At 35.3% G+C, this 26,400-nt stretch overlaps 2 protein-coding genes and 1 pseudogene across 4 annotated transcripts; 2 read left to right on the top strand and 1 right to left on the bottom strand.

The window, feature by feature from the left end:
* The first annotated feature begins 5,510 nt into the window (after window positions 1–5,510).
* Window positions 5,511–7,417, top strand: LOC109012531 (glycosyltransferase BC10-like). The gene is made up of 2 exons (XM_018994234.2): window positions 5,511–6,134; window positions 6,773–7,417. The coding sequence occupies exons 1-2, from the start codon at window positions 5,511–5,513 to the stop codon at window positions 7,415–7,417; spliced, it is 1,269 nt and encodes a 422-aa protein (XP_018849779.1).
* Window positions 7,418–16,254: 8,837 nt separating this feature from the next.
* LOC109012532 lies at window positions 16,255–17,731 on the top strand (annotated as a pseudogene).
* Window positions 17,732–17,919: 188 nt separating this feature from the next.
* On the bottom strand, window positions 17,920–21,763 carry LOC109012492 (rust resistance kinase Lr10-like). Of its 3 annotated transcripts, XM_035686344.1 has the most exons (4): window positions 21,108–21,216; window positions 20,733–21,010; window positions 20,309–20,326; window positions 17,920–19,286 (listed from the first exon to the last, which is right to left on the bottom strand). In XM_035686344.1, exons 2-4 carry the CDS (start codon window positions 20,986–20,988, stop codon window positions 18,163–18,165), a joined length of 1,398 nt encoding a protein of 465 aa, XP_035542237.1. In that variant the 5' UTR covers window positions 20,989–21,010; window positions 21,108–21,216; the 3' UTR covers window positions 17,920–18,162. The 3 variants fall into 3 exon arrangements, with proteins under 3 accessions (XP_035542237.1, XP_035542235.1, XP_035542236.1); XM_035686342.1 differs by having other exon boundaries at window positions 17,922–19,286; window positions 20,733–21,763; XM_035686343.1 differs by lacking the exon at window positions 20,309–20,326 and having other exon boundaries at window positions 17,922–19,286; window positions 20,733–21,763.
* Window positions 21,764–26,400: the final 4,637 nt, after the last annotated feature.

Here is a 26,400-nt window from a genome sequence, read left to right as displayed (position 1 = left end):
ATTTAGAATATATATGGACCAATATTATCCTTTTTGGGTGGGTTCTTTTAGCCTGCCATTAACGCGCGTTTTCCGAAAATGGACTATGTTGGCATGCATTTGATGATCATCTTAAGGCAGGAATCGATCATAAGGTGGAATTTAGGAGAAAATGGCCGACGTTGCTAGCCTTATCCAATCCTATATGCAAGCATTAAATGGTTCCAACACTTGAAGCACAAGCACTATAATCAACTAGCTAGCTAGCACCAAAAAAAAAAAAAAGACGAGAAAATATTAAGACAAGATCAGAAAATTGCTCAGCAGACATGAACAATTAGTTAAAACAGGATAAAATAGATTATGCACCATTAATTTGTGTAAGGATCGAGGCACTAGCCATGTAATAATAAGTGGGTGCGTGTCCAAAATCCAAAACCAATCAATGGATATGATGGGATTCAAACTCAACACATACACATGCGCGCGTGCATATATATATATATACTAGTTAGGGTAACGTGCACTGCACGTGTGCCCAGTTGTCTACTATTAAATACTGTGAAATGTATAATAGATAATAAAATATGATCAACTTCAGATAGAATTATCGTATAAAGCAAATCATCATATTATCACAAGCAGCATATGAGTAAGAATTTTTGACTAATTTCCCTTTTTATCTCATATTATAAATCCTAATATCAATGATTATATCCAATAGTGAGAATCTTGGATCTTGTTAGGCAGCAAACTCAAGAATTGAATGTACTTAAATAAAATGTAACATCCATAAGCAAATTAAGATTATTTTTTTAACTAAAAATAAAATATTGTTTGGTTAAGCTTACCAAAATCTCTTGTTTAAAATGTTAATGTTTCTATAATATTAAAAAATAATATTTCAATAATATTTTATTTAACTTTTCATTTTCAATTCAACTAATCTCATCTCAATTAGGATCTAACCTATAAAAAAAAAAAAAAAACCTTAGTATCCAAACTCACCTAATCGGCAAAAGAGCAAAAACATAAGAGAACCGAATTTGATGAGAAAAACAGGAAAAAAGTGAGAGAGAAATTGATAAGAATACTGTTCATCCCTTACTTATTTTCAAATAAAAGTCTATTTGAAAATAAATTTTATTCCAAAATTTTCTTATCATATCCCATCTCTTTTTTAAACATAACTGAAATACAAAACTTTTAAAATAATCATTACAACTTTCTTAAAATTTCAAATTTCAAATAAAATATAATTTATCTTTTTAAATTTCAAAATAAAAATAATATTATAAAATTATAATCTAAGTGTCTTATAATATTTTAATTTTATAATATTTTTTATTTAACTCTTTCTCTCTTTCAATTATTTTTTATAAAATTTCATCTCATCTAACTCCCTCCAACATTATATAAATTTTCAAAGAAGGAAAAAATTAAAAATGTTCTAATATATATTAACATATTCTAGACCATATTATTTAACACTATAAATAATGTTAAATTATTACGTTAGTTCAAAGATAGTTTAGCTCTTAATTTAAGAATGCAAACCAGATCATCTTAATTTACTTCAAAAGTTTTCATAACTCTTTTTAATATTATTAAAACAGAAACACTATAAGAAATAATAATAATGAAAAACATTAATTTATTTAACATTTTCACACTTGGCTAAATAAAATTGTAATAATGACATATTATATTTTTAAATTATTAAGAAGTTATAATTTATTTCCTTATGAAAATTTGTAATTATACTAACCAACCTACTATTATTACTCTTAATAATTATAGCTGGATGCGCATGTTGTATATTTGTTATTTCCAAAATAAATATATAATGTGTCAGTTTTAAAATTCAAAATGACAGTGGTAAGTATTAAATAATTTAATCATATATTTTATAAAGTCTCATCCTTTACATTTTAAAAAAGATAATGATAGGGTTACTTCCCTATTACTATCCAATTACTATTTATAGTTAATTTCAAGTTTTTTTTATTTTTTTATCATTTTCTTTGAAGTATTTTTTTAACATCTTTAATCGAAAAAATTAAAAAAATATATAATTTTATTAATAATCAATTCCTTAATCATTAAATAAAATAAAAAATTTTAAAAAAAATCAAATATAAAAAGAGTAGTAAATGAGTAGTAGGAGAGTAGTAACCCTATCATTTTCCTTTAAAAAAAATTAAATAAACTATAGTACATTAGAAATTATAGATTTACCTCAAATAGTGTAATTAATTTCAAGTTAATTAATAAACTATTCAATTTATCCAGAAATGAAAAAAAAATATTTAAGTTTATTTTTTAATAAATCATTAAACAAAAATCATTAATAAAAGAAAAAAAATAGTTTATACTGAAATGGAACAATTAAATTCAATATTTACATAATTTAAAATTAAAGGAAATAAAACACAATAAAGCACAATAAAGACACAGCCGCCCCTATAAAAACAATTAAATTAAATTTAAAAAAATTAAAATTAATTAAAAAAAAAAAGAGAGCCGCGGCTTGGATTCGTCGTGGCGGTTAACGGCGGCACGATAGGAGCTGATATTGGAAGGGGAGGAACGCTGGACGGAGGGGAAGAGAATGGATGGGGCGGTGTTAGCCACGCCGGCGTGCGGCGGCGCACTGGAGGCGACGAAGAATCGGACGGGCCGCGGCTTGGATTCGCTCGTGGCAATCAACGGCGGCACGAGAGGGGCTGATATTGGAAGGGAATGGACGCCGGTCGGAGGGGAAGAGAATGAGAGCGGCGGTGTCGAGTACGACGGCGTGTGACGGTGCACTGTAGCAGATGACGAAACGGACGGGGGAGAGGGGAGGAGGGGCTCGCGTGCGGGAGAACCAGGGGTAAAATGGGAAGAATGTCAGTGGCAAAACCGAGATTTTGGAATAAAAGTAGGGGTAAAATTGGAAAAAAAATGTTAGACGAAAATACTGTTACAAATCTCTTCGCGCTTTATATATAAGTAGATATATATGATATAAAATCATTATTTATTTTAAAAGTAGTTTAAGATGATAGAAATTAAAATGTAGGTTTAATTATTTATATTATGTAATTAGCATGATTGGCACAAGTTAATTTCTAAATTATGAAATAAATAATAATTATTAATGTATGACCCCATGCATGCAATAATGGATGATCATCATCTACCTCATTAGCCGCAAGTTGTTGCCACCAATTTTACTCAAATATGTACGTAGGTCCTAGATGTCATTTTAATAACAGCATTTTGGGGAAAGTATGCATCTTTTTTCATACGCATGCATAGTATTGCGAACTAATTAACAAAGTATATATAATATTGTGTGTGTGTGTGGGGTGTTGTCTGACCTCATGATCCCATTATGTTAGACAAAGAATGATAAATAAATTATGGTTCTCCAAATCGATAAGTTATTGCGCGTATAATTTAGCATCGGCAGATTGCAGCATCAAGCAGATCTGAGTTTGGCTAGCTAATTGGTACTTATATGCCGCCTTTAGACATTTGATATGAAAAAAAAGTTTTAAGAAAAAAAGGGGTTTGATAAAATAAAAAAACGACTATTAAAATGATAATAACAGGCGAGGTCGATCTATGATCCAATATTATAATATATATTTAAAAAGAAAAATACTTTAGTTATAAAAAGATTACATATAGATATAGAAGACCCACAAAGTGATATATGCAGATGTTTGACGTAATACGTTAGATTATAAATTAGTTATTTTTATAATAAAATAGATATAATGGATTACATAAAATCACATCACTTTATAGATTTATTTTTCTATAATTTTTTTATTATGTGTCTGTAACACTTCTAATTGAAAAATATTGGGCTATGAGTACTGCCGAGTGGATTGTGATTCTTAAGGTGAGGTTTGGATATTAAGTTGAGACGAGTTGAGATAAAAATTGAAAGTTAAATAAAATATTGTTAGCATATTATTTTTTAATATTATTATTGTTTTAAAATTTGAAAAGTTGAATTGTTTATTATATTTTATTTAGAAATTTAAGAAAATTATAATAATTAGATGAGATAAAACGAGATGAGTTTGAAGACCTTTCTTGTATCCAAATTAACCAGACATTCCGTGTTCCAACGTACGTACGTTTTAACTTCGGCCAGCCTATGATCTACATCGAATCTATGGCAATTAGCAGCAATGTGGATATATAGGACGACCGCGTACGCATTCACCAACAGCTAGAGCTATATATATAGCTTTCTGGTTGTGAAGGATTCTTTAAAATCTGTACGTGTAATATTAATGCAGATTTGGACGAACGTGCTTAAACCTAGCTGTTAAAAGAATGATGATCCAGTACTAGTATCACCGATTAATGCATGAATCGTTTTATGGTAATTGCAGTAGTACTACTCCAAATACTCTTTTAAGATCAGCATATAATATAAATTAATGCGATTAATTAATTAGTTGGGTCGTCCTGATCATCATCTCAGCTATCAAAAGTTAATGTTGTATATATATATATATATATATGTGCAGAAGTCGGTGCATCTAGCTAGCTAATTGTTTTAATGGCGGACCAGTACTGGAAGATTTAATTTAATGGAACACGTACGTACGCGTGGTCTTCTAATATTTGTTGGCCACGCAGCATAATGCACATCCCCCAGCCCACAAAGGCAGGCGTGCCTCTTTAGAGCATTGGGGAGGCGTAGTGATTTAATTAGCTTATATATCAATGCATGCATGCAGTAGTCCTAATATTTTTCTTTAATTTTCCTTTTCAATATATATATATATATATGTATACATGATATTTATAATTTTATATTCAAAAAATATATATATATATATATATATATATATAAATTATAGAATACAGAACTTGGGAAAACAACTGATCATGACAATATTGATGACCTTACTTTTTAATTGAGTGCATGGAACCGAAGATCGGTGCAAATAGTTGAAGCCCAGCCCAAAGCATTTTAAACGAGAAATGTCAGAAAGTTTAAAAGAGTTTATGGATTTAGGATTGATGTCAAATGTGAGCACAGGGGTGGAACCGCCAGAATGTGAGGCATCATGCGGAGCATCTGGCCCAGCAAGATACTTTTGCATCCACATGTTTTAGTTGGTTAGTTTCCTTGTATTACGTTTCAAAGGGGTAACGTTCTTGAGTTTCTCGATCTCTGATCCATGCAGTTGAAGTTTTACATAGCTTGTGTGTTAGACCTTTCTTTTTTCAGAAGGTCCGCCCCTGAATCATGGATATTTCTTTTGGATGAACCATAGCCTAACGTACACATGATAAATGTGATCTCCCCCGGCCCCCATATTCTCGTGTATATGAATGAGCCCGTGAACACCAAGGCTCATCACCCATGCATCCATCCATGACAGATCAACGTTTTTAGCCTTGCTATCCACAGTACTATTCCTGGCACTTCCCATGTGTTTTTAGACCCTGCCCCATGCACTATCTTGGGTCATACGTTAAAAACATGAACGTATCGAGGACTTGATCTTACATTAATGGATCAGATAAAGCTAGATAAAGATATGCAGCAGTGTAAGATCACTGTGTTGTTTGGAAGAGAACTCTGCCTACGTATTACGAAACTGATAAGGGGAAGTAGTACTTTCCCTGTTACTACCACCATAGTCCTTTGTTTGTCACTGTCATTTTTCGTGATGACATTAGGAATTTTCATCAACAATGGTGCTCGAAAATTCCTGTTTTCAGATGAGTCTTACTTCCTAATGCCACCATTGCAGCCTTCATCATGTTCTTGCTGTCTCTGCAATAATTCTTCATCTGCTGCTTCCTTGCAGCCCTCCCCGTTCAAATCTTCAAGTGGAAGTAGAGGTTTAGAGGATTGGATGATTGGTCCCGAGGAGCTATGGCATGAGATGAGCGACGAGGAGCTAATGTGGAGAGCATCAATGGTGCCGCGAATCAGTAAGTACCCTAACAATCGGACTCGGAAGGTGGCGTTCATGTTCTTGAGCAGGGGAAGCTTGCCGTTGGGACCATTATGGGAAATGTTCTTCAAGGGATATGCAGGGCTCTATTCAGTTTACCTCCATACTTCACCTGAATTCACCAAAGAGCCACCAGAAACCTCGGTGTTTTATAAGCGGAAGATACCAAGCAAGGTTATAATTTTAGAGCAATGCTAGGTACAGTCCCCACTTGGAGACTGCATGTGCAGGCCTAGGCTATTTTAACTTTATAATTTTGTAAAATTACAAAATTATCCCTCCTAAAATAATGTTTTCTCTCATTTAAACATGTGCCTGCACATGCAGTCCCCACTTCAGGACTGCAAATAGAATTTCTCATAATTTTATGACACACTCTTCCATTAAAAAATGAAAGAGTTTTGAGATTTTTTTTTTTTTTTGGGGTTTCATTAGCAAAAAGTGAAGGAGAGGTCGACCAGAAGTCGGTATTTTCTGTATGGTTGTTACCATGGCAGCACCGCACTCGCTCAGAAATTGAACATTAGAGCCTAGCTGAATAGTGCAATGCATATAGGGACTAACTTACGTCTAGTACTCCCTCAAGTAGGGGAACAAGAAATACTTGTTTTAGTCCTAAATTTTATTATTCCATTCATACTTGCTTTGCGTCACATGTTAAGTGATATTGACACATGAAACCACTTTATAAAATGTGTTGCATCAATAAATATGACAAAAAATAACAAGACTTGAGATGGAAAATAGCATTATACAAGAACCAATTGGCTAAGTTTTTGTCAAATTAAATTGGATTGTATTTTGTTTTGCAGCCCGTGAAATGGGGACAAGCCACAATGATGAATGCTGAGAGGCGCCTATTAGCTAATGCCCTACTTGATTTCTCCAATGAAAGATTTGTGTTGCTCTCCGAAACATGCATTCCTCTATTCAACTTTACAACAATTTACAGCTACCTCATCAACTCTAACCATAGTTTTGTTGGCTCATTTGATGATCCACGACCCATGGGTCGAGGGCGGTACAATAAGCGCATGTGGCCGATGATATCATTGTCCGATTGGCGTAAAGGCAACCAATGGTTCGAAGTTCACCGGAAGCTAGCCATAGAGATAGTATCAGATGTCACATACTACCCCATTTTTCAGAATCATTGCAAGCCTCCATGTTACATGGATGAGCACTACTTGGCAACCATCGTGACCAAAACTCACCCGGACATCAACTCAAATAGGAGCATTACATGGGTTGATTGGTCCAAAGGTGGCTCACACCCAACAAGGTTTGTGAGGAAGGATGTGTCCGAAGAGTTTTTGAATCGGATGAGACATGGATTTAATTGTACTTATAATGGTAGCATGACCACGGCTTGCTTTCTTTTCGCTAGGAAGTTTCAACCAAACACCCTAGAGCCATTGCTAAAACTAGCTCCAACATTGCTTGGGTTTAATCCTTAAGATAAATCTTAATATTGTAAAAATTATTTGGCCAAATAAATTATTAGCAGTATGTATTGTCCCTCCTTGTGAAAATGCATAAATAGACCAGAGTCAGCGAAAGTTTCCAAAAAATAAGTTAGATATTAGCCCTTAGATGGGCTTGATAACCCATACATGGGATGAAGACTGATAATACCAGATCATAATATGATGGGACCGAGCCATCAAACCATATAATATTGCATATTTTAGACAAGCAAAGTTAGGCAAGTCTTCAACTAAAGGTGCAACAACAAGCTAATATCTTATAAAACTAAAAAATATACATAGTTGCTTTCGGGAATTAAGATTTTATATTCAAGAAAAAGATTCTTTTTAGGGGGCTATAGAAGCAGAATAAGATTGAACCACTATAGTCGAAGAATTAGCTTCTGATCTTGATGGGGAAAACAAGAAAGGTTTAGGAGGGATTTGCAAGGAGTTAAGGCTCATTTCCAACATTTCGACAACTCTACTCATTGTTGGCCGGTTTGACGGGTCAGTCTGTATGCACCACAAGCTCACTATTGTCATCTTCTTTGCATTTTGTCGATCCTCTTCAGTCATGAGAGATATTTGTCATCCAAACAAAGCGTCTGCTTGAATAGTGTTATATTTATTTGATCTAATTAGAAATACGTTAGATTGGGATTACAAGTTTTTGGCCAAGATCCTAAATTGAGCCTACCTCACCTAACTTTATACACAATTTCAATTGAGACATCGTCCATCCAAGTAGGATTTTATCAAATTTAATTTTGCAGATTGTTTTCTAGAAGTAATTATAACTATTAGTGTCCATAAAATTCTATAAACGACCGCTTCCAAAATGCAGGTCTTGAGTTCGAAACTCCCTCCTAAAATGTATCAAACAAAATTCTATAAACGACCATGTATTTGGAAAAAAGTGAGTTCCTACCTCTTCAAAGAATTATATGATAGAAAATAAATATATTTTGCTATTTATATTTTTATATTGTGTATTAAGCTGATAATGATAAAAAATAAATGTACCCTTAGAATAATAGTATGTAAAATAATAATTATGTGAAGAAACGAGTTGAATTTAGAATCATACTTCATGTTTCAACACCAACACTAGAAATGGAAAGAAAGATGAACAAGAGAAAAGATTTCATCGTCATCAAGAAAAGTTATGAAAAAGAGTTCTATCAATAACATATTTTTATTTGGAAACCTCATTATAAAAGCTACTCAAACAAAAATACCTCATGATAATTTCTTTTCGTTTTTCTTTCAAGGAAAGGTGGATCAAAACAAAGAAAAAAAAAAAAAAAAACTCACACTTAGAGCATTGACATTGGATTGGCTATCTCAATCTTCAAAATTTGAAGAATATGAAACTTTTTCACATTTAGCTAATTACTCAAAACTTGAAGTCTACATTGGATTAGCTATCACATTCTCTATAATAATAAAATATTATTATAAATAGATATTGCTTAAAATAAATAGATCTACTGCAGCAGTATACACACCAGAATTATCAAAGTCATGTATTCACAAAAACTCATGCTCAACTCTGTACATTTCAGGTCTAATGAAAAAATAGAACAAGACAGGTTAATCTCAAACAAAATGCAATTAAAAAACATCAAAACTAACTCTGTTTTCACTATAAACAAAAGAGATATCAAACGAAAGTAAATAAATCTAACCCAAAGTTGAAACTAGGAAACCCAATGGTTCATCTAGAGAGTGATCACATCTTTTATTTTACTTTATTTTCCTCTGCTTGGAAGGTAGGAAAAGATAGGAAACAACAAACGACTATAACACTAGGTGAAAAGAAGACTTGGAACCAAATCAACAAATTGTAATCGCAAGAAACTTGACCAGATCTAGACCTAAAAATCGTGCCAACCAAATCAACAACGAGATTGCCCAAGAAAAGCATCAAACACTCAAAATATAAAGAAGCGGGAAGATGGCTGTACGAGGAATTAAATTGGTTTCGTTGGTTTCCATTGCATACCGACCTGCAAACGTCTCGGAATGAAGCTGTCGCGGATTTTACCAAATTGCAAAACCAATGCTTCCTTCAGGGAGATAAAGAGGGAAGATGAAGAGAAAGAAGAGAAAAAAAAAACTGGAAGAAGAGAAAGAAGGAAGAGACGCGAGAGAGAAAAAGGGAAGAAGAAGAAGACAGAGAGAGAGCTGCAGGAGAGTGGAGTGAAATTAATAAACAATTCATTTAGACTTCCAACAGTACTTTTCATATTTAGAGAGAAAAATAAAATTAGTGTAGGTTATATTTTAAATTAAAAGGGTTTGGCTAATTCATAGTGCACCAACTTTTGATAAAATTGGTTAAATTTGAAGATGAAAATTACTACTTTAAAGAAGATGCGGATGCTCTAACGACTTAAAATGAGTACAATAGTACTTGATGATATGACTTAAGAGTCCAAACGAGCCTAGTTGCTTCTTCAATTTCCAGAACACATCCCAAACCTAGTCCAATTGCTTCTTAAAGGTTGTATTACTTTAACGCTAAAACTGTCTTACATTATTTATGGATATTACATATACATTTGATGCAAAATCGTAGAAAGATTCAATCAATTGTCAATCTAAAAAAATGAATTAAAAGGAAAAGAATCGGGTAAAACAATATAAGAGTTATGCCACTTTAACTCCACTGGGGCGTTTACCTTCCATTGCATCCTTTTTATTGCGACAATCAGCACAGAGGAAAGGGCCTTGCCAGGGCTTTGAACTGGTGGAGAAAATGTCACCGGCATGAACAGAGATGCCCTCACTTGGAGCAAGGTCAAGTTGGCATACTGCACAGACGAAAAGGCCAGATGTCGATCGGCCTCTAGGCTCATCGCTTCCCAGTGTGCAAAACATTGAGAAAAATTTAGTAAAATAAAAATCTCTCATCATATTATCATTCAGATGATAAGAAACAGAGCCATAATGAGTACAAAGCACCAAACTGAAAAGGCAATCAAATTATACTATAGGGTAACTAAGAACAACATTAGTTCTCGACAATACAAGGTCCCACAACACACAAGTCCCTACCTTGGAACCTTTGGAAGGACTATAGAAGATCACACAACTTCTAATTATAAATTACTAGACAGATTAGTTCCATTCCTCTTTTTTGCTGAATAAAGATTACCACACAGAATAACTCCTTTTGGTTACTCGAAACCTCACCATACTTGAACCTTAGCCCATATTAGAATAGATTGTATTGGCTGAGGATGTTTCTCTTTGGGCAGCTATATGTCTAGATATAGAATATGCTATGAGCAGTTTCCGATTCTATTCAAGTGTGCTTCTAGAATTGCTCGCTTACCAGATACTGGCTGATTTTTAAAATTTTGAAGCCTCTCCTAAAAGGATTCTCCACCATGGGCATTCCCCAAATAGATATAGAGGCTTGTATCAATGCAAACCAGGTTAATCATGTGCTAACCTGAACCTCATGGCAAAGGTCTTCCCCAGGAGAAGAGGGGCAGGCGGAAGGGAGGTGTGCACCCCATTTTCTATGAATGCGGGAATTCAATTTCAGGATTCTAGTTTCTTATAATAAGCTAGCTAGCAATTTCAAATTTTGATACCCGATTGAATGCCAAATACAATTTGGAGTAGCAAAACTAAGCAAAAAATCACAAGCAGTAATTGACCGCTCATATAAAATCGAATCAAAATTTTAGAGAAAAAGGTCTGGAAGCAAAAATGCAGCAATGAGCGCCGGTCATGAAACTATTAGGTCAAAAACTTCAATATGACATACCGCATTAAGGCATCTTAGAGCATTGGCAATAGCCTAGCCGTTGCCTAGCCCAAAGTTTGGCTAGAATCTCAACTTTTGGTTATAACATCAATTTCTGGTTAGGTGAATCCATATTGGACTAGCTAACTTAAAGTCAAAATAATAATATTATATTATATTATTTTAATAATATTTGAGAATTTTTTTTTGATATTTTGCAAATACACTTCATATATTAATTAATAATTTCATTTTAATTAGGAAATTCTTCCTAGGCAAAAGTTGAGATTCATTTTAATTAGAGAATTAATAACTTCATATATTTGATTTCTTGTACACTTTATGTATAAGAAATCCTAGGCAAAACCCAACATCTACCAGAACAACAACTATTTGAACCCATAAACTGGAATCAAATGCTTGTAGAACATAAGCATCCTAAGACCAAACAATGGTTTCCGATAACCACCAATAAACCGAACAATAAGTGCATTCCCAAGTCAAATCTTCTGCATTTCCAATAGTTCCTTCCTTGTGCTTTTGATTTTTTTTCTTTTGAATTACCGTCCCCTATTTGCTCCCTTGCTTCTTCCACATTACTATCCTTTTTGCACAACAGGCCTTCCTCTAGATCAACAAACTCAATTGGGTTGCTTTTCTCTGCCCTTTCTCAGTGCCCATTCTCTTTTGGATTATTTGCGTATTTTCTAACCCAAACTTTCTTCTTTCTTCCTCGTTCTTCTTGCTGCCGATCTTCCTTCTTCAAACCTTCATTCCATTTACAAGTAAGGCCGTTGTGGCCCTGCATTCTACATTGACAGTAGTATGCAAGGAGATTTTCATAGGTTACTTCTTGCAAATGGCTGGAGGCTTGATGGGGTATGCCTATCCATAATGACTCAAGTGGAGTTTTGGCAGCGTCCATTTTGATACAAACCTGTGCTCCATCTGTTCTAGTTGCATATCTTGTGCTATTGTCCCATCGGATGAACTGACCCAAAGGCATTGTAATATTACGAAGAAAAGCCTCATGATAATAATTTGGAGGAAGACCTGGTAAAGTGATCCATATCAGTACCAAGGAGGGCTTGATTTCTTCCTCAAACTCAGGATTCCATTGAAAAATACGATAAGACACTCATTCAACATCACAAATCTCTCTCGAAAAGGCTTTAATGTAATCAAATTCATTAGAGAAACGGATAAAAACATACCTGGCCTTAAGCATGGTAGACACCACCGGCTGTGAATCCAAGCCCCACCGACTTTGAATGAAAGCTCTAATGATATCTAGTGAAGGTCTTTATTGTAGGAATTTCATCACAAGAGAAAACTTAAAGGGTAGGGCAAATCGATCTATCTCCTTTTTGGAGAAAAAAACATACGGGACCCCATCGAAGATCTTTAAGGGTCTTAAAGGAATCTCGACCTCTGGAATCGGCTAAGGAGTCTGGTTCATGATGTTTACAAAAGATTTGAGTCTTCCCGTTGGAGCTGAGACATGGGCCTCGGCGGCCATATTTCACACGGAGCCGAACAATTAGCCCATACGGATTCTGGCCAACCGAGAACTTCCGCCGAAGGAGCTGGTTCACCTCCCTAGCTTTTCGACAAGGACTTTCGATGCAATGGTTGAAACCACCGAAGATCTTCGCCGAAGCAGAGCCGTAACAAACAGATCCCAAAATGAAAGGCAGAAAAAAAAACAGGCCACAAACATGCAGGAAGACTTTCGTTGGAGTCTCCTGAGCTAGGAGATGAAGTCTGTGTTGACGGTGAGCAGCCACTCAACGGACAATGGCGGTGCTGGGTCTTCTCTCTCCTCACGATTTTCTCTCTCCGTAAAGGTTTGCTCTCTCCTCGGTTCCTTGTATTGAACACCCTAAACGAACAATATTTATATGCTTCAGTGTGGTTAGCATCATAACTTACTGCTGAAATTGTTTCTCCATCAGCTACCTTTTCTGGCCTTTCTAAGATCTTGATAGCAACATCCTCACCATTATAAGTACCTCTGTACAGTTTTCCAAAAGCCCCTTTAGCAAAAGCTAATCCCATATTGAGCTTCCATAAATCAATTGTCCAAGCATCAAAATTCTCAAGCCCCAAAGTAGGGGAATTGCTATCCATTAATGCTTGGGCAAGAGCATCATCGCTCAAGGCATGCGTGACTCTTCCTCATTTGGTAGTTGTTGTCATTCTTGTTCAGGCCTATCATTCCAGTGAATCTTGCACCACCTTCCAACATAATATAATACCTGGGTAGTAAAATCTTCAAGTCTCTTAATTCTTCAACATTAGAAATCCCAAACTCAAAACCCCCTCAACAGCACCCTAAAACTAGAGCATCCCACAAGATTTCAGCATCAAGCCTTGATTGTAATAAACAAAAGCTTATTTTGCTGCTGAGGGGCCCAACAAATAACATATTCAAACTTTCATCATCACTACCAAACACAGAATCTTCGATCAAGAGATAGTAGTCAATTACTTGACAAAGGCTATATAGCACTTGCAAAGGTGATATACCCTGCAGAGATTTATAAACAAACATTAAGGATCAAAGAAGAACCTTGACTTATTGACCCAAATTTGTTTTTTCGAAATTTATTTACCTCTATCCATAAAGAGTAAGTGGATTGCAATCGTAAAGGGATTTCAAATTCAATCAATCAATAATAAGAAATTCCAACAAAGATGGGTAATATGCTTGAGATTTTTTTTTTTTTAAAAGGAAATCGAAATCATTCAAATAGGCGAATCCGTTCAATATATAAAAAGAGGAAACCCCTAATACAGACCGACAAAATGAAAAAATATGCTCTCAACCAGATAAGATAAACTCGTATAAATACAAACAAAAGTCCAACTTTATTTGATTTACAGTATTGGTTGTGAAGCAGGAAACTCTAGTAAATGATACCTTTTTCTCCCCCAAGAACCAAAACCAACAAATACTCAGAAGTTCAATAATTTTTCTTCGATTTATTGGCAACCAAATCGAAAGATCAAATATTTCCACAACAGTGAGAAAATAAAATAAAAAAGAAGCTAAGAATCAGGGGAACGAAAGTGACGTAAGCGTACCTAAACCAAAGCAGCTCGAAATATGGTTTTGTGGGGAGAGCAGAGAGAGAGAGATTTTAACAGAAAATAGAGAGAAGAGGGAGAGAATCGATCGAGGAAGTAAAATGAGGAGAAGAAGGAGAGAATCAGTGAAAGGAAGAAAAACGGAGGAAGAGGAGGATGAATGAGGTATACGCGGGTCTGAAGAGAGAGAGAGAAAAAGGGAGGAACGGGTAAATCATAAAATAATATTTGGCATGTGTACAATAACTCACAAATATTGGCTAGTCTTCTATTTTTACTATAGCTCAAGTCTTGAGCTTTTGAGCATTGACTAGTCCAATGTGGATGTTTTATTTATCACATATAGCTAAAGTTTAGACTTGCATTGACATTTGTCTAGTCGAAAAATGATGTATGCAGGAGATTTTTGGCAGGGAAATCGCATGAACGGTCTATGTGGAAAAGGGAATGGTGCGTTTCACACAAACTTCATTTCCGTTTCAGCATGCTTATCCTCCATCTCAACCTCAGTTCCTCTTCGAAAGCTTCCCCAAGTCTCGTACAAACCTTCCTCTCCGAAGCATTCCCCAGGTGAAATGAACCCACCATTCTCCTCCATCTCACTCTCCACCTCTCCGAAACTCCTTCGCATCTCCTCCTCTCGATCGAAATGGGTTTCTAAACATTGCCCAGTATTTGAAATTTGGGCCAATTTCTTGGCAATTGACGCTAGGTAAGGACTTTGTGGGTTGGTTCATCACTTCTCAGTCCATGGCTTCGTTGAGTAGTGTCTGCTTTAGATATATCTGAGTTTTACTGTCGATTTATTTAGACATTCAAAGAGAAAATCTAGAGAATAGTTATCAAAAGAAACATTTTATCTAAAAAATAGTAACAGGAAGAACAAGAAACATTTTATCTTAAATCAACCAGAAAAAAATCAAAAGAAAGAAACATTTTATCTTTCAACCAGAAAAAAAAAATCAAACAATCCGCATTTTATCTTAAATCAGCCAGAAAAAAATCAAAATAAATCCAAAATTTTTTGGAGTTGATTTTCAACAGTCTCCATTATTTGGAAAAAATGAACTCACTTACCACAGATATGCCGATGTTGTGAATGAGGGAGACGAATGGGCAGAGAATGACGAAGCACCAGTTCCATTCTTGTTTTGTAGATTTCACTCTCAATCCTGTTCCACTCTCAATCCCGTTCATGTATCTACAGTTCCGTTTTAGCCTTTATTTTTTATTTTCTCTTTTTATTTCTTAAATTGTAATTGTAGTTGACGTGGAACACTAAAATAAAATATTTTTTCATGTGCAACCCCTACGCAAACTTCCGGGCGGCTTGTCCATAGAAGAACTATTTCTCTATTCGGTCAAAAACTTCAAAAAATATTTTTCCATTCTTGGATGCCAAAACTACACTAAAATCATTATCTACCAGATTTTGAAAGAAAAATGGAGCAGAAAGGTTGATTGACATATAGTTTCAGATTTATCCTCCGAAGTTGATCACGGTTAATGGATTTCCGATTCGTCAAAATGTGAGCAGGGACCGAACAACTTTAGGGCTTGAAGCCCCCAAAATATAAAAAATCACAACTTTTTTTTATGAGCCCGTGAACACCAAGGCTCATCACCCATGCATCCAATATCCATGACAGATCAACGTTTTTAGCCTTGATATCCACAGTGCTATTCCTGGCACTTCCCATGTGCCCTTGCATTATTATAACCTTTGTTTGATTCAAAAGTTTTTAGACCCTGCCCCATGCACTATCTTGGGTCATACGTTAAAAACATGAACGTATCGAGGACTTGATCTTACATTAATGGATCAGATAAAGCTAGATAAAGATATGCAGCAATGTAAGTCTGTAAGATCACTGTGTTGTTTGGAAAAGAACTCTGCCTATGTATTACGAAAGTTATACTTTCCATGTTACTACCACCATAGTCTTTAATTTGTTTGTCACTGTCATTTTTCGTGATGACATTAGGAATTTGTATCAACAATGGTGCACGAAAATTCCAGTCTTCAGATGAGTCTTACTTCCTAATGCCACCATTGCAGCCTTCATCATGTTCTTGCTGTGTTTGCAATAATTCTTCATCTGCTGCTTCCTTGCAGCCCTCCCCGTCCAAATCTTCAAGTGGGAGTAGAGGTTTAGAGGATTGGATAATAGGTCTTGAGGAGCTATGGCATGAGATGAGCGATGAGGAGCTAATGTGGAGAGCATCTATGGTGCCGCGAATCAGTAAGTACCCTAACAATCGAACTCGGAAGGTGGCGTTCATGTTCTTAAGCTGGGGAAGCTTGCCGTTGGGAACATTATGGGAAATGTTCTTCAAGGGATATGCAAGGCTATAAATTTATGACACACTCTTCCATTAAAAAATGAAAGAGTTTTGAGATCTTTTTTTTTTTTTTTTTTGGGTTTCATTAGCAAAAAGGTGAAGGAGAGGTCGACGAACAGTCGATATTTTCTGTATGGTTGTTACCATGGCAGCACCGCACTCGCTCAGAAATTGAACATTAGAGCCTAGCTAAATGATGCAAAGCATATAGGGACTAACGCGTACGTATGGTACTCCCTCAAGTAGGGGAACAAGAAATGTTTTTTTTAGTCCTTAAGTTTATTATTCCACTCATACTTGCTTTGTGTCACATGTTAAGTGATATTGACACATGAAACCACTTTGTAAAATGTGTTACATCAATAAATATGACAAAAAATGAAAAGATTTAAGATGGAAAATAGCATTATACATGAACCAATTGACTAAGTTTTTGGCAAATTTAATTTGGATTGTATTTGTTTGCAGCCCGTGGAATGGGGACAAGCCACAATGATGAATGCTGAGAGGCGCCTATTAGCTAATGCCCTACTTGATTTCTCCAATGAAAGATTTGTGTTGCTCTCCGAAACATGCATTCCTCTATTCAACTTTACAACAATTTACAACTAATCAACTCTAACCATAGTTTTGCTGGCTCATTTGATGATCCACGACCCATGGGTCGAGGGCGGTACAATAAGTGCATGTGGCCGATGGTATCATTGTCCGACTGGCGTAAAGGCAACCAATGGTTCGAAGTTCACCGGAAGCTAGCCATAGAGATAGAATCAGATGTCACATACTACCCCATTTTTTAGGATCATTGCAAGCCTCCATGTTACATGGATGAGCACTACTTGACAACCCTCGTGACCAAAACTCACCCAGACATCAACTCAAATAGGAGCATTACATGGGTTGATTGGTCCAAAGGTGGCTCACACCCAACAAGGTTTGTGAGGAAGGATGTGTCCGAAGAGTTTTTGAATCGGGTGAGACATGGTTTTAATTGTACTTATAATGGTAGCATGACCACGGTTTGCTTTCTTTTTGCGAGGAAGTTTCAACCAAACACCCTAGAGCCTTTGCTAAAACTAGCTCCAATATTCCTTGGGTTTAATCCTTAAGATAAATCTTGGTATTGTAAAAATTGTTTGGCCAAATAACTTATTAGCAGAATTTATTTTGCAAGTAATATAATCCTTATGCAAACAGATCAACTCAAATCAAGGTTTTGTCCCTCCTTGTGAAAATACATAAACATACCAGAGTCAGCAAAAGCTTCCAAAAAGGGGATGAAACATATCTTTTCTGTACTCGATTAGCCCTTAGATGGGCTTGATAACCCAGACATGGGATGAAGCCTGATAATACCAGATAATATGATGGGACCTAGCCATCAAGCCGATAAGACTACATATTTTAGACAAGCAAAGTTAGGCAAGTCTTCAACTGAAGGTGCATCAACAAGCTAAAATTTGATAAAACTAAAAAAACATACATAGTTGCTTTTGAGACTTAAGATTTCATATCCAAGAAAAAGATTCTTTTTAGGCCACTAAGAACCAGAATGAGATAGAACCACTACAGTCGAAGAATCAGCTTCTAATCTTGTCGGGGAAGACAAGAAAGGTTTAGGAGGGATTTGCAAGGAGTTATGGCTCATTTCCAACATTTCGACTACTCTACTCATTGCTGGCCGGTTTGACGGGTCAGTCTGTATGCACCACAAGCTCACTATTGTCATCTTCTTTGCATTTTGTCGATCCTCTTCAGTCATGAGACCATGCAATGTTAGTTCTTCATCAAGTTCAAGACGCCTATAAATCCAATGTGGAAAGAATATTTCACTGGTACGATCAACCTCAGCGTCTATATTCTTTCTACCTCCAAGCATTTCTAAAACCATCATTCCATAGCTGTAAACATCTGATTTGTGAGAGACCCCTCCGATGTTTCTACAAAATACTTCTGGAGCTATATATCCTGCAGTTCCTCTTGCGCCCAACATTGATATGATACTCTGTTCTCTAGGGCATACTTTTGCAAGGCCAAAATCCGAAATCTTTGGACAGAAGTTCTCATCTAAAAGAATGTTGTGAGGCTTTATGTCAAAATGCAAGATTCGAGTGTTACAACCTCTATGCAAGTACTCTAATCCTCGAGCTATGCCAACTGCAATCTTATACAATGTTTCCCACTGCAATTGATGATCAGATGGTGAATCTTTTTTATATATAAACTTCTCCAGAGATCCATTAGGCATAAATTCATAAACGAGAGCTCTTTTAGAACCTTCAAAACAAAAGCCCCTAAGAGTGACAATGTTGACATGTGAGGTCCTACTAATGCTTGCAACCTCGTTTATGAATTCCTCTCCATTTCCTGTTGATCCTTTCAAAACTTTTACTGCCACCAAAGATCCATCTTGTAACTTCCCCTTGTAGACGCTACCATAACCTCCTTGGCCTAATTTATCTCTGAAGAATTTGGTCATTTTCTTGATATCCGAATAATTATATCTTCTTATACCAAAGGGTTTATTGTTCTTTAGAAAGGCCTCGACACTCTGATGAGTTAGACTTTCCTTCTTCAAAAGATTTATAACATTATAGGATCCGAACTTTTGCCTGAAGCTGAGGCCAATGACTATCAAAACTCCAATGGCAACAGATAAAGTGGCTGTAATCAAAGAAAAAGTATTATGAACTGACACATAAACCAAAGTAACTCTAACAATGTATTTTGGGAGTCATGAAACTAAGCAAAATTGCGTTTCTTTAGGTAATAACAGAGTAAAAATATGAAGAAGCAAAAATTATAAAGATGCCCTGATTCTATTATCTTAACCAGTACATGAGTTAACTTTTGATTAACAGGTAGACAAGAAGCCTATAAAGAATATCATGGAACTGTAATAAGTTATGTATCTAAGTAGTCTCTCACTAGATTCCTTATATATTAAATGCCCTAGAATTATAGAAATGGAGAAAATTGAACCAGGACCAAAGCTCATGACAAAATTAGGAGTTACAATTAATTTATGGCTTATTACCATTCTACCACCTTTTTATTACTCTGTAGTGTATTTGAAATTTTTTTATTATTTTATTTCAAATATTTTTTTAACATCTTTAATCATTAAGAAAAAATTTAAAAAAAATATAAAACTTCATTAATAGTCACTTTCTTAATCATTAAGTAAAAAAAATAAAAAATAAAAATAAAAATAATAGTAAATGAGTGGTAGAAAGTAGTAAGTTTACATCATTGTCCATAATTTATATTCGACGAAGACACAATAGACGAAGCATTTGTGTATTAATCTCAAGAAATGGGGAGGCGTGGCCGGATTTAATTAGCTCCCGGACAGTGGGCAGAATTAGGTGTATTGTTGGTGCCAGGAACTGGGGTTAATATTTTCGTATAAGAGAAATACTATAGAAATTAACTTTGACCCCTCAATTTTTTGTTTTTTTATAGCCTCACCCCTCCCCCCTCAAAAAAATAAAAAATAAAAAAAGAAACAAAAACAAAATGAGCTTTCTTTCCGGTTGCGCATCTGCTGATCTCCGGGAGATAGGGGGCTGGGGGTCGATGCCATATTATGATGGAATATTATGATTTCCAAAAGCAATCAAATGGCACGTGTGAGTATCAATTAACAGAAACAAAAATAAGATCGAAGAGGCAGCTTAGCTTACTCAAGGTTATCACCAACACTTTCTTAGTTGGCGCAGAATTGGGCATGGATCCTTTGAAATCTTAAAAGGGTTAGTAACAAAGCACCGTCAATCAGCTCATGTGGATCTGATACAGATTTCTTTCATTGCCACTAACTTATTTCTAATATTTGATCTCATCATCTAAACTCAAAGCTAATACCAATCAATCACCCATATATAAAGCAGCTTACTGCTCATATATATATATAGAGGAGTACTGAACTCTCTCTCTCTCCCTCTCTCTGTCTCTCTCTGTCTCTCTATATATATATATGGCATGGTACAAATTACACAGTACTAGCACGTGTATTAGGAATAACAACATTCATGTAAAAATATATAAAAAAAAAAAAAAATTTCTTTGCGGCCGTTTCATGATCAATGGTTTTGTGTATCCCCATACCTTCCTTTGCACAAATAAATTTTCTCTCGAGGTCGAGCTGGCATTGACCTTCTCCCTCATAGCACTGGGAACAAGCATCAGACGCATTCGTTTGAAGTTCGAACACACCGCTTACGTACCGTTCATTGTCACGTCCCCCCCGCTTATTTGGGAGCTGAATAATGGAACATCCAGGAGGAGGAATAACAACGCTTGGATAAGTATCGTTGGCTCTAATTTTATAATTGCCTGTGCAATTAATATCGCCCGATTCCATCGGCCCAAGATCATGGACAGTGCTGTTGCATTTAACAAAGGTCCGATTAGTTGAAATGATTTGAAAAGAGATGAATGGAGATTGGGGGATAGTCCAATTCGTTAATAATTCGCATCTACCGGAAGACAGGTTCTTCAAAAGCGTCCGGTCCAGGATAACCAGGTCATAAGCATTAGGCTGATGAACACTGGAGCTTATAAGTTCGTACCATCTATAATCACCTTTCACCAGTTGAATCATCACAGGATTTTTGCTACAATCCACGATGCCAATACCACAGTTTGGGTGTGTGATACTGGCGAATGGGAAGCCGATCCAGCCCAGATCTCCACAAGGAAAGGGAGGACAGTTATGGGAACTGTATGTTTCTTCTGGTTGGGCCGAAAGAAGCAACACGAGGTAAGAGAGAAGAAAGAAAACAAAGAGGGCGGAGACAGAAGCCATATCCCAATTCACCAGCAACAACCTATTACTCTATGGATCGATAAAACAAACAACGTGTTCGGATAATTAGATTTGTTGGTAGCTCCTGCTGCCTTCACAATATAATATAATATGGAGTTTCTCAGTTTAACACGCACTTGACTCGGGAACTGGAGAAGGGGAGACTTGGAAAAGCAGGCTGAGGTCTGTGCATTTGGGAACTCCCTTCATACTCAGTACTACACGGCCGAAGAGTCCGAGGAGGTGAGGAAGTATCCTACTCATTTTCTGAATTGACTCGGGACTAGAAAGACTCCACTCCTTGACTCTGTCAAAAGCTTTGAACTTTAAACCATTTCTCATGGAAACCAAGCCGGCGGTATCAAAATTTCCACTCTTGAAATGATAAAAATCAACCAAAAAAACCCGAAAATTAGATATCCAGATTCCTGAGCCACGTTCTGGTCTATACTTATCGTGTAAACATTGATTAATGGTGGGCCGATCTCATATAAAGACGAATGAGGAAAAACATCGTGTGCATAATGCAAGTTCGCTCTATCTTTCGTATGCATAATGCAAAAAAGTTTCGCTACCATTGACAAACTGATCATGATGCAACACACTTACCTAATATTATTGACGTGGGGAGTCTATGCTCTCAACAACAACAAAAAAAAAAAAAAAAAAAAAAGTACTGAATTTTTTAAGTCAGGTTCATGTTAACAAACAAACGGTTCCTATAATAATTTCCCAGGAAAATAACAAGTTTCAGACAAATTCGTGTACCAGGCGATCCTTTTTATTCAAGTTTAGGAAAGTCTGTCCTCAAATCCACGTTACAGAAGGTCGGTTTTCTAACCACTTTTCCATCGAAAAAAAAAAAGGCTACAAATTTTAGCACTTTCCAAGTAAAAGAAAATTTACGCCAAGAAAAACTTTTCAGTATTTTCTTCAAAATTCTACAAGAGTATTCTTTCGTGATACTGCTGATGTTTCGCGTGGAATTTGGTTTTGTTTAGAATAACGATATCCATATAATATATTTTTTTAAAAATGACAGATATTTTTGTAAGATAATGTTAATTTTTTATAAGATATTTTATAAAAGAAATATTTCACATTTTAAAACATAATTATGTAATTAGTTGTGAAAAATAACACGTGTTAATCATTTTATATCTATACGTAAAGGAAATAAAAGATAACATTAAAAAAGAGAGAGAACTTCCGTAAGAAGCTTTTAACCAAAAATCATCACAGATAAGGGTGTAAACTCAAATCGAAAAACCGGACCGAACCGGACCGGTTTTACCTGTTTTGAACCGGTCCGGTCCGGGATCGGTTTTACCGATTTTAAACCGGTCCGGTCCGGAACCGGTTTTTAAAATGTAAAAACTAGCCGGTTCCAGTTCTGGGATGTTTTGGCCCGGACCGAACTGGACCGGACCGGTTGATTAAAAAAAATAAAAAATAATATTTTTATATATAAGTTTTATACAAAATATTTTATATATATTAAATATATAAGTTTTATATAATATATAATATATATTAAATATTAATATATATAAGTTTTATATATAATGTATAATTATAAATTTTTATGTGAAATTTTATATATAATATATATATTCATATATGAAATAATTTCTTATTATAATTTATAAATTATTACATAAAATGTTAATACTAAATCACTAAAAGTTTATAACTAATACTAATATATAACTTATAACTATACCAATAATCTAATATTAATACTATTATATAGTCTAATATATTAATAAAAGTATAAAACAATTTTTTCTAAATCAAAGTTTTTTTTTTTTATAAACAAATTTGTAATGATAAATTGTGAAACTTACATGTTAAAAAAAGGAGAAAACCGGACCGGAATCCGATAAAACCGGAAGTACCAGTTTATGAGGGTAACTGGTACGTAATCGGTTTTGAAAAATATAAAACTAGTTCGGTTCTAGATTTTATCCAAAACCAGCCCGGACCGGTTACACCCCTAATCACATAGCATTCTCAATGAATATTATAAAATCTATTTTTATGTAAAATTTGAAGGAAAGTAGCCAAAACGTGCATCAACGGATGATGCATTTCATATATATTATTTTCCTATTGTTTTTTTTTTTTTTTTGATAAAACGTACCCTTCATTAAGAGAGGACTTATAGAGTTGACGTGATAAACAAGCCAATTACAATCGTTAGTATCTTCCCAGTACATTTTCGTGACTGACATAGTCTAGTCTAGACAGTAAATCTCTAAAGACCTAGATCTTAGAGAAAATATCACGTCTGTCCACAACAGAGGTTACAAAGCCCCATCCCCCGACTAAGCAGGGTAGGGTATGCCAAACCCCACCAAATCCCGTCAACGCAGAGGGGGGGCTACTACTCCATTCAGACCAAAATCCGAAGGCACTACTTTTTTTGGATTTTTATTTATCTAAAAGTTACATTACACAAAAGAAAACTACCAAAAAAACACTGCACAAAATGGATAAAGCAGTGCACAGAGGCTGCTGTGGCCCGTGCAGTACACGCGCCACTCTGGGAAGAGAACTGACAGTCAGCCTTGGAGATCTCGGAATCACAGACTCCAAAAAAAGCCGCCCGTGGTGTTGACAGAGGGCTCCCCGGTGGTGCGTGAAAGCCACGTGCCAAACGACGCCGAAAACTTCGACCCGCGCGTGCGGGCTACTCGCCGATCCGTTTGGTGCCGTATTCGGTGGGCTTGAAGATCGGCAGCTGGGCAACACCATGGCGAGACGCGTGCTAGCTGTGGGCGGCGGGAAGACCCAGATCTGCGATTCTCTCTTATTCCGCCTGAAAATATACAAAAATAAAAACACTACATAGAAGATAAATGAGGGAGGATGGAGGAGAAGGGAGGGAGGGGAAAGGAGCCGAAGCTCCCTCCCCTCTAGCCAGAATATGTGAAGTAAGTTTTAGAGAGAGAGAGAGCTTTACTCGCTATATGTAATTGCACAAATGTAAACATTTATTTATTCTCTTTTCTTGTATTTTTTTCTCCCACATTAATTTCTCTTTTCTTATACTTTTTTTCCCACAAAATATTAAAGAATATAATATTTAAATGATGTAAAGAAAAAATAAATAAATTGATATATGATATATTGTAAAAATTAATATATAAATAAAAAACAATATATTTTAAAAATATATTTTAGACAGATAAAGAATAATCGATCTATTGCTTAGAGCCATGTATGTTACTCGTCGTCATAGATAATATCGATACAGAAGGGTACTGATTTTATGCTAAAGTACCATTGGAGTCTAATCTCCACTTATTTTGTTACATGAAAAGGTACTAGGCTGCACCGACTATAACGTCTATGATTCACTAACACGTTGCAGTACTCCATATAGAATTTCTGATGTCAGGGAATAAGATCAGGTTGCGTTTGGATGTTGAAGTGAGTTGAGTTGAGTTGAGTTGAGTTGAGTTGAGTTGAGATAATAAAATATTGTTAGAATATTATTTATTATTATTATTATTATTTTGGGATTTGAAAAAGTTGAATTGTTTATTATATTTTGTGTTGGAATTTGAAAAAGTTGTAATGATAAATTGATATGAGTTGAGAAGAGTTGTGGTTCCAAACGAAGAAACATGGAGGGTGGCAGGGTGCTTGGTAGAGATCATGCCAAAAGGTGTTTGGTTACTAAACACTGATCATGAAGTGCATGCATCACGATCGATGATCATCAAGAAACAACTTACCAGCGGTGACACTAGAATTAATCCCACTAGCCTATGAAACACTGGACATCAAATAATGATGCACGGTCAGGAACAAGTGTTTTTACTGTTCTTGCACTGTTGCATGAAGAGTGTTCAAAAAACCACGTACAATATAAGGCGAGTTGTACTATATGTATTCATTAATATAGGCTATATATATATACTGATGTTCGCACAAAATAACTTTATAACGCATTTCAAGCGACTATGACGACGTTCTAGTACTAGTTTTTAAGGTCAAAATTTTATCAGTGAGTTAATTAAAATCCATGCACCACAAAATGCTCAATAATTTGTGTCATCTTTTGATACAAAATATATGGAGTACTAGCAAATGGTATTTTTGCATTACCAATCACTATAAGAAAATTATTTATTTGTAGTTAATTAATTCTAACGAAATGATTATTTACAATTAAAATTGATGTAAATAATCTTTTAATGGCATTAATAAATTGATCACAAAAGAAATGACCACTGGCCACAAGTACTTGGTATCAAACCCCATATTATAAATCTCTTTCATGTTTTGTCATTTACTTTACCAATCCAACCAGATCAGATCTCCGAGAATTCTCGAGAAAAGTAAGCATCCTTGATCAATCAACACAGTTGTTCTTCTTGTTTTGTTTGTCGTTGTTTCTATTATTTTCATGCTTTGAATGCACGAGAGATACTGAAACAGGTGGGACAACAATGGAGTTTTCGGGCCCTCCATGAATATGCCGCTCCAACTGCAAGGAGCAGCAAGCCAGCCAGTACCGACCACCAGCAATATTATAGATAAGGATATAAGTACAAAGAAATGATATTTACGGTTATAGAGTGTGTAAATATCGCATATTCATTTTAAAAAAAAATATGTAAATACGAAATTTACATAAAAAAAAATAATTTTTAATAAACTCTATTTATTTTAAAATGGAATGCATGGTGATCATCGTATGTATATATATCCCGACGAAGATGCGCCAACTCCTTCCCCTCTAGATCAAAGAGAAAAGTGAAATGTTACCGGAGTAGTGTGATACAGTTGTTGCCTGTTGGCCAATGCATGGAATCTAGCTACTATCTTTCTTTCTTTTTTTCAACAATCATGCATTATATTGAAAACTAAATTAGAGAATACATAAAGTTTATGGTGGGTCTTTGTCACTATCAATATTTAAGATACATCTAAGAATGTTATCAAGGGATATGTGAT

Source organism: Juglans regia, chromosome 16 (genome assembly GCF_001411555.2).
Source record: "Juglans regia cultivar Chandler chromosome 16, Walnut 2.0, whole genome shotgun sequence".
Classification (NCBI taxonomy): domain Eukaryota; kingdom Viridiplantae; phylum Streptophyta; class Magnoliopsida; order Fagales; family Juglandaceae; genus Juglans; species Juglans regia.
The sequence above is the reverse complement of the archived record's forward strand: the minus strand, read 5'-3'. Positions and strand labels throughout refer to the sequence as shown.

Excerpts from the sequence above, each read along its gene's own strand:
- LOC109012531 (XM_018994234.2), top strand. The coding sequence starts at position 5,511 with ATGGATCAGATAAAGCTAGATAAAGATATGCAGCAGTGTAAGATCACT. Across the intron at positions 6,135-6,772 it reads AGCGGAAGATACCAAGCAAG|CCCGTGAAATGGGGACAAGC; the intron begins GTTATAATTTTA and ends TTTGTTTTGCAG.
- LOC109012492 (XM_035686342.1), bottom strand. The coding sequence starts at position 21,432 with ATGGCTTCTGTCTCCGCCCTCTTTGTTTTCTTTCTTCTCTCTTACCTC.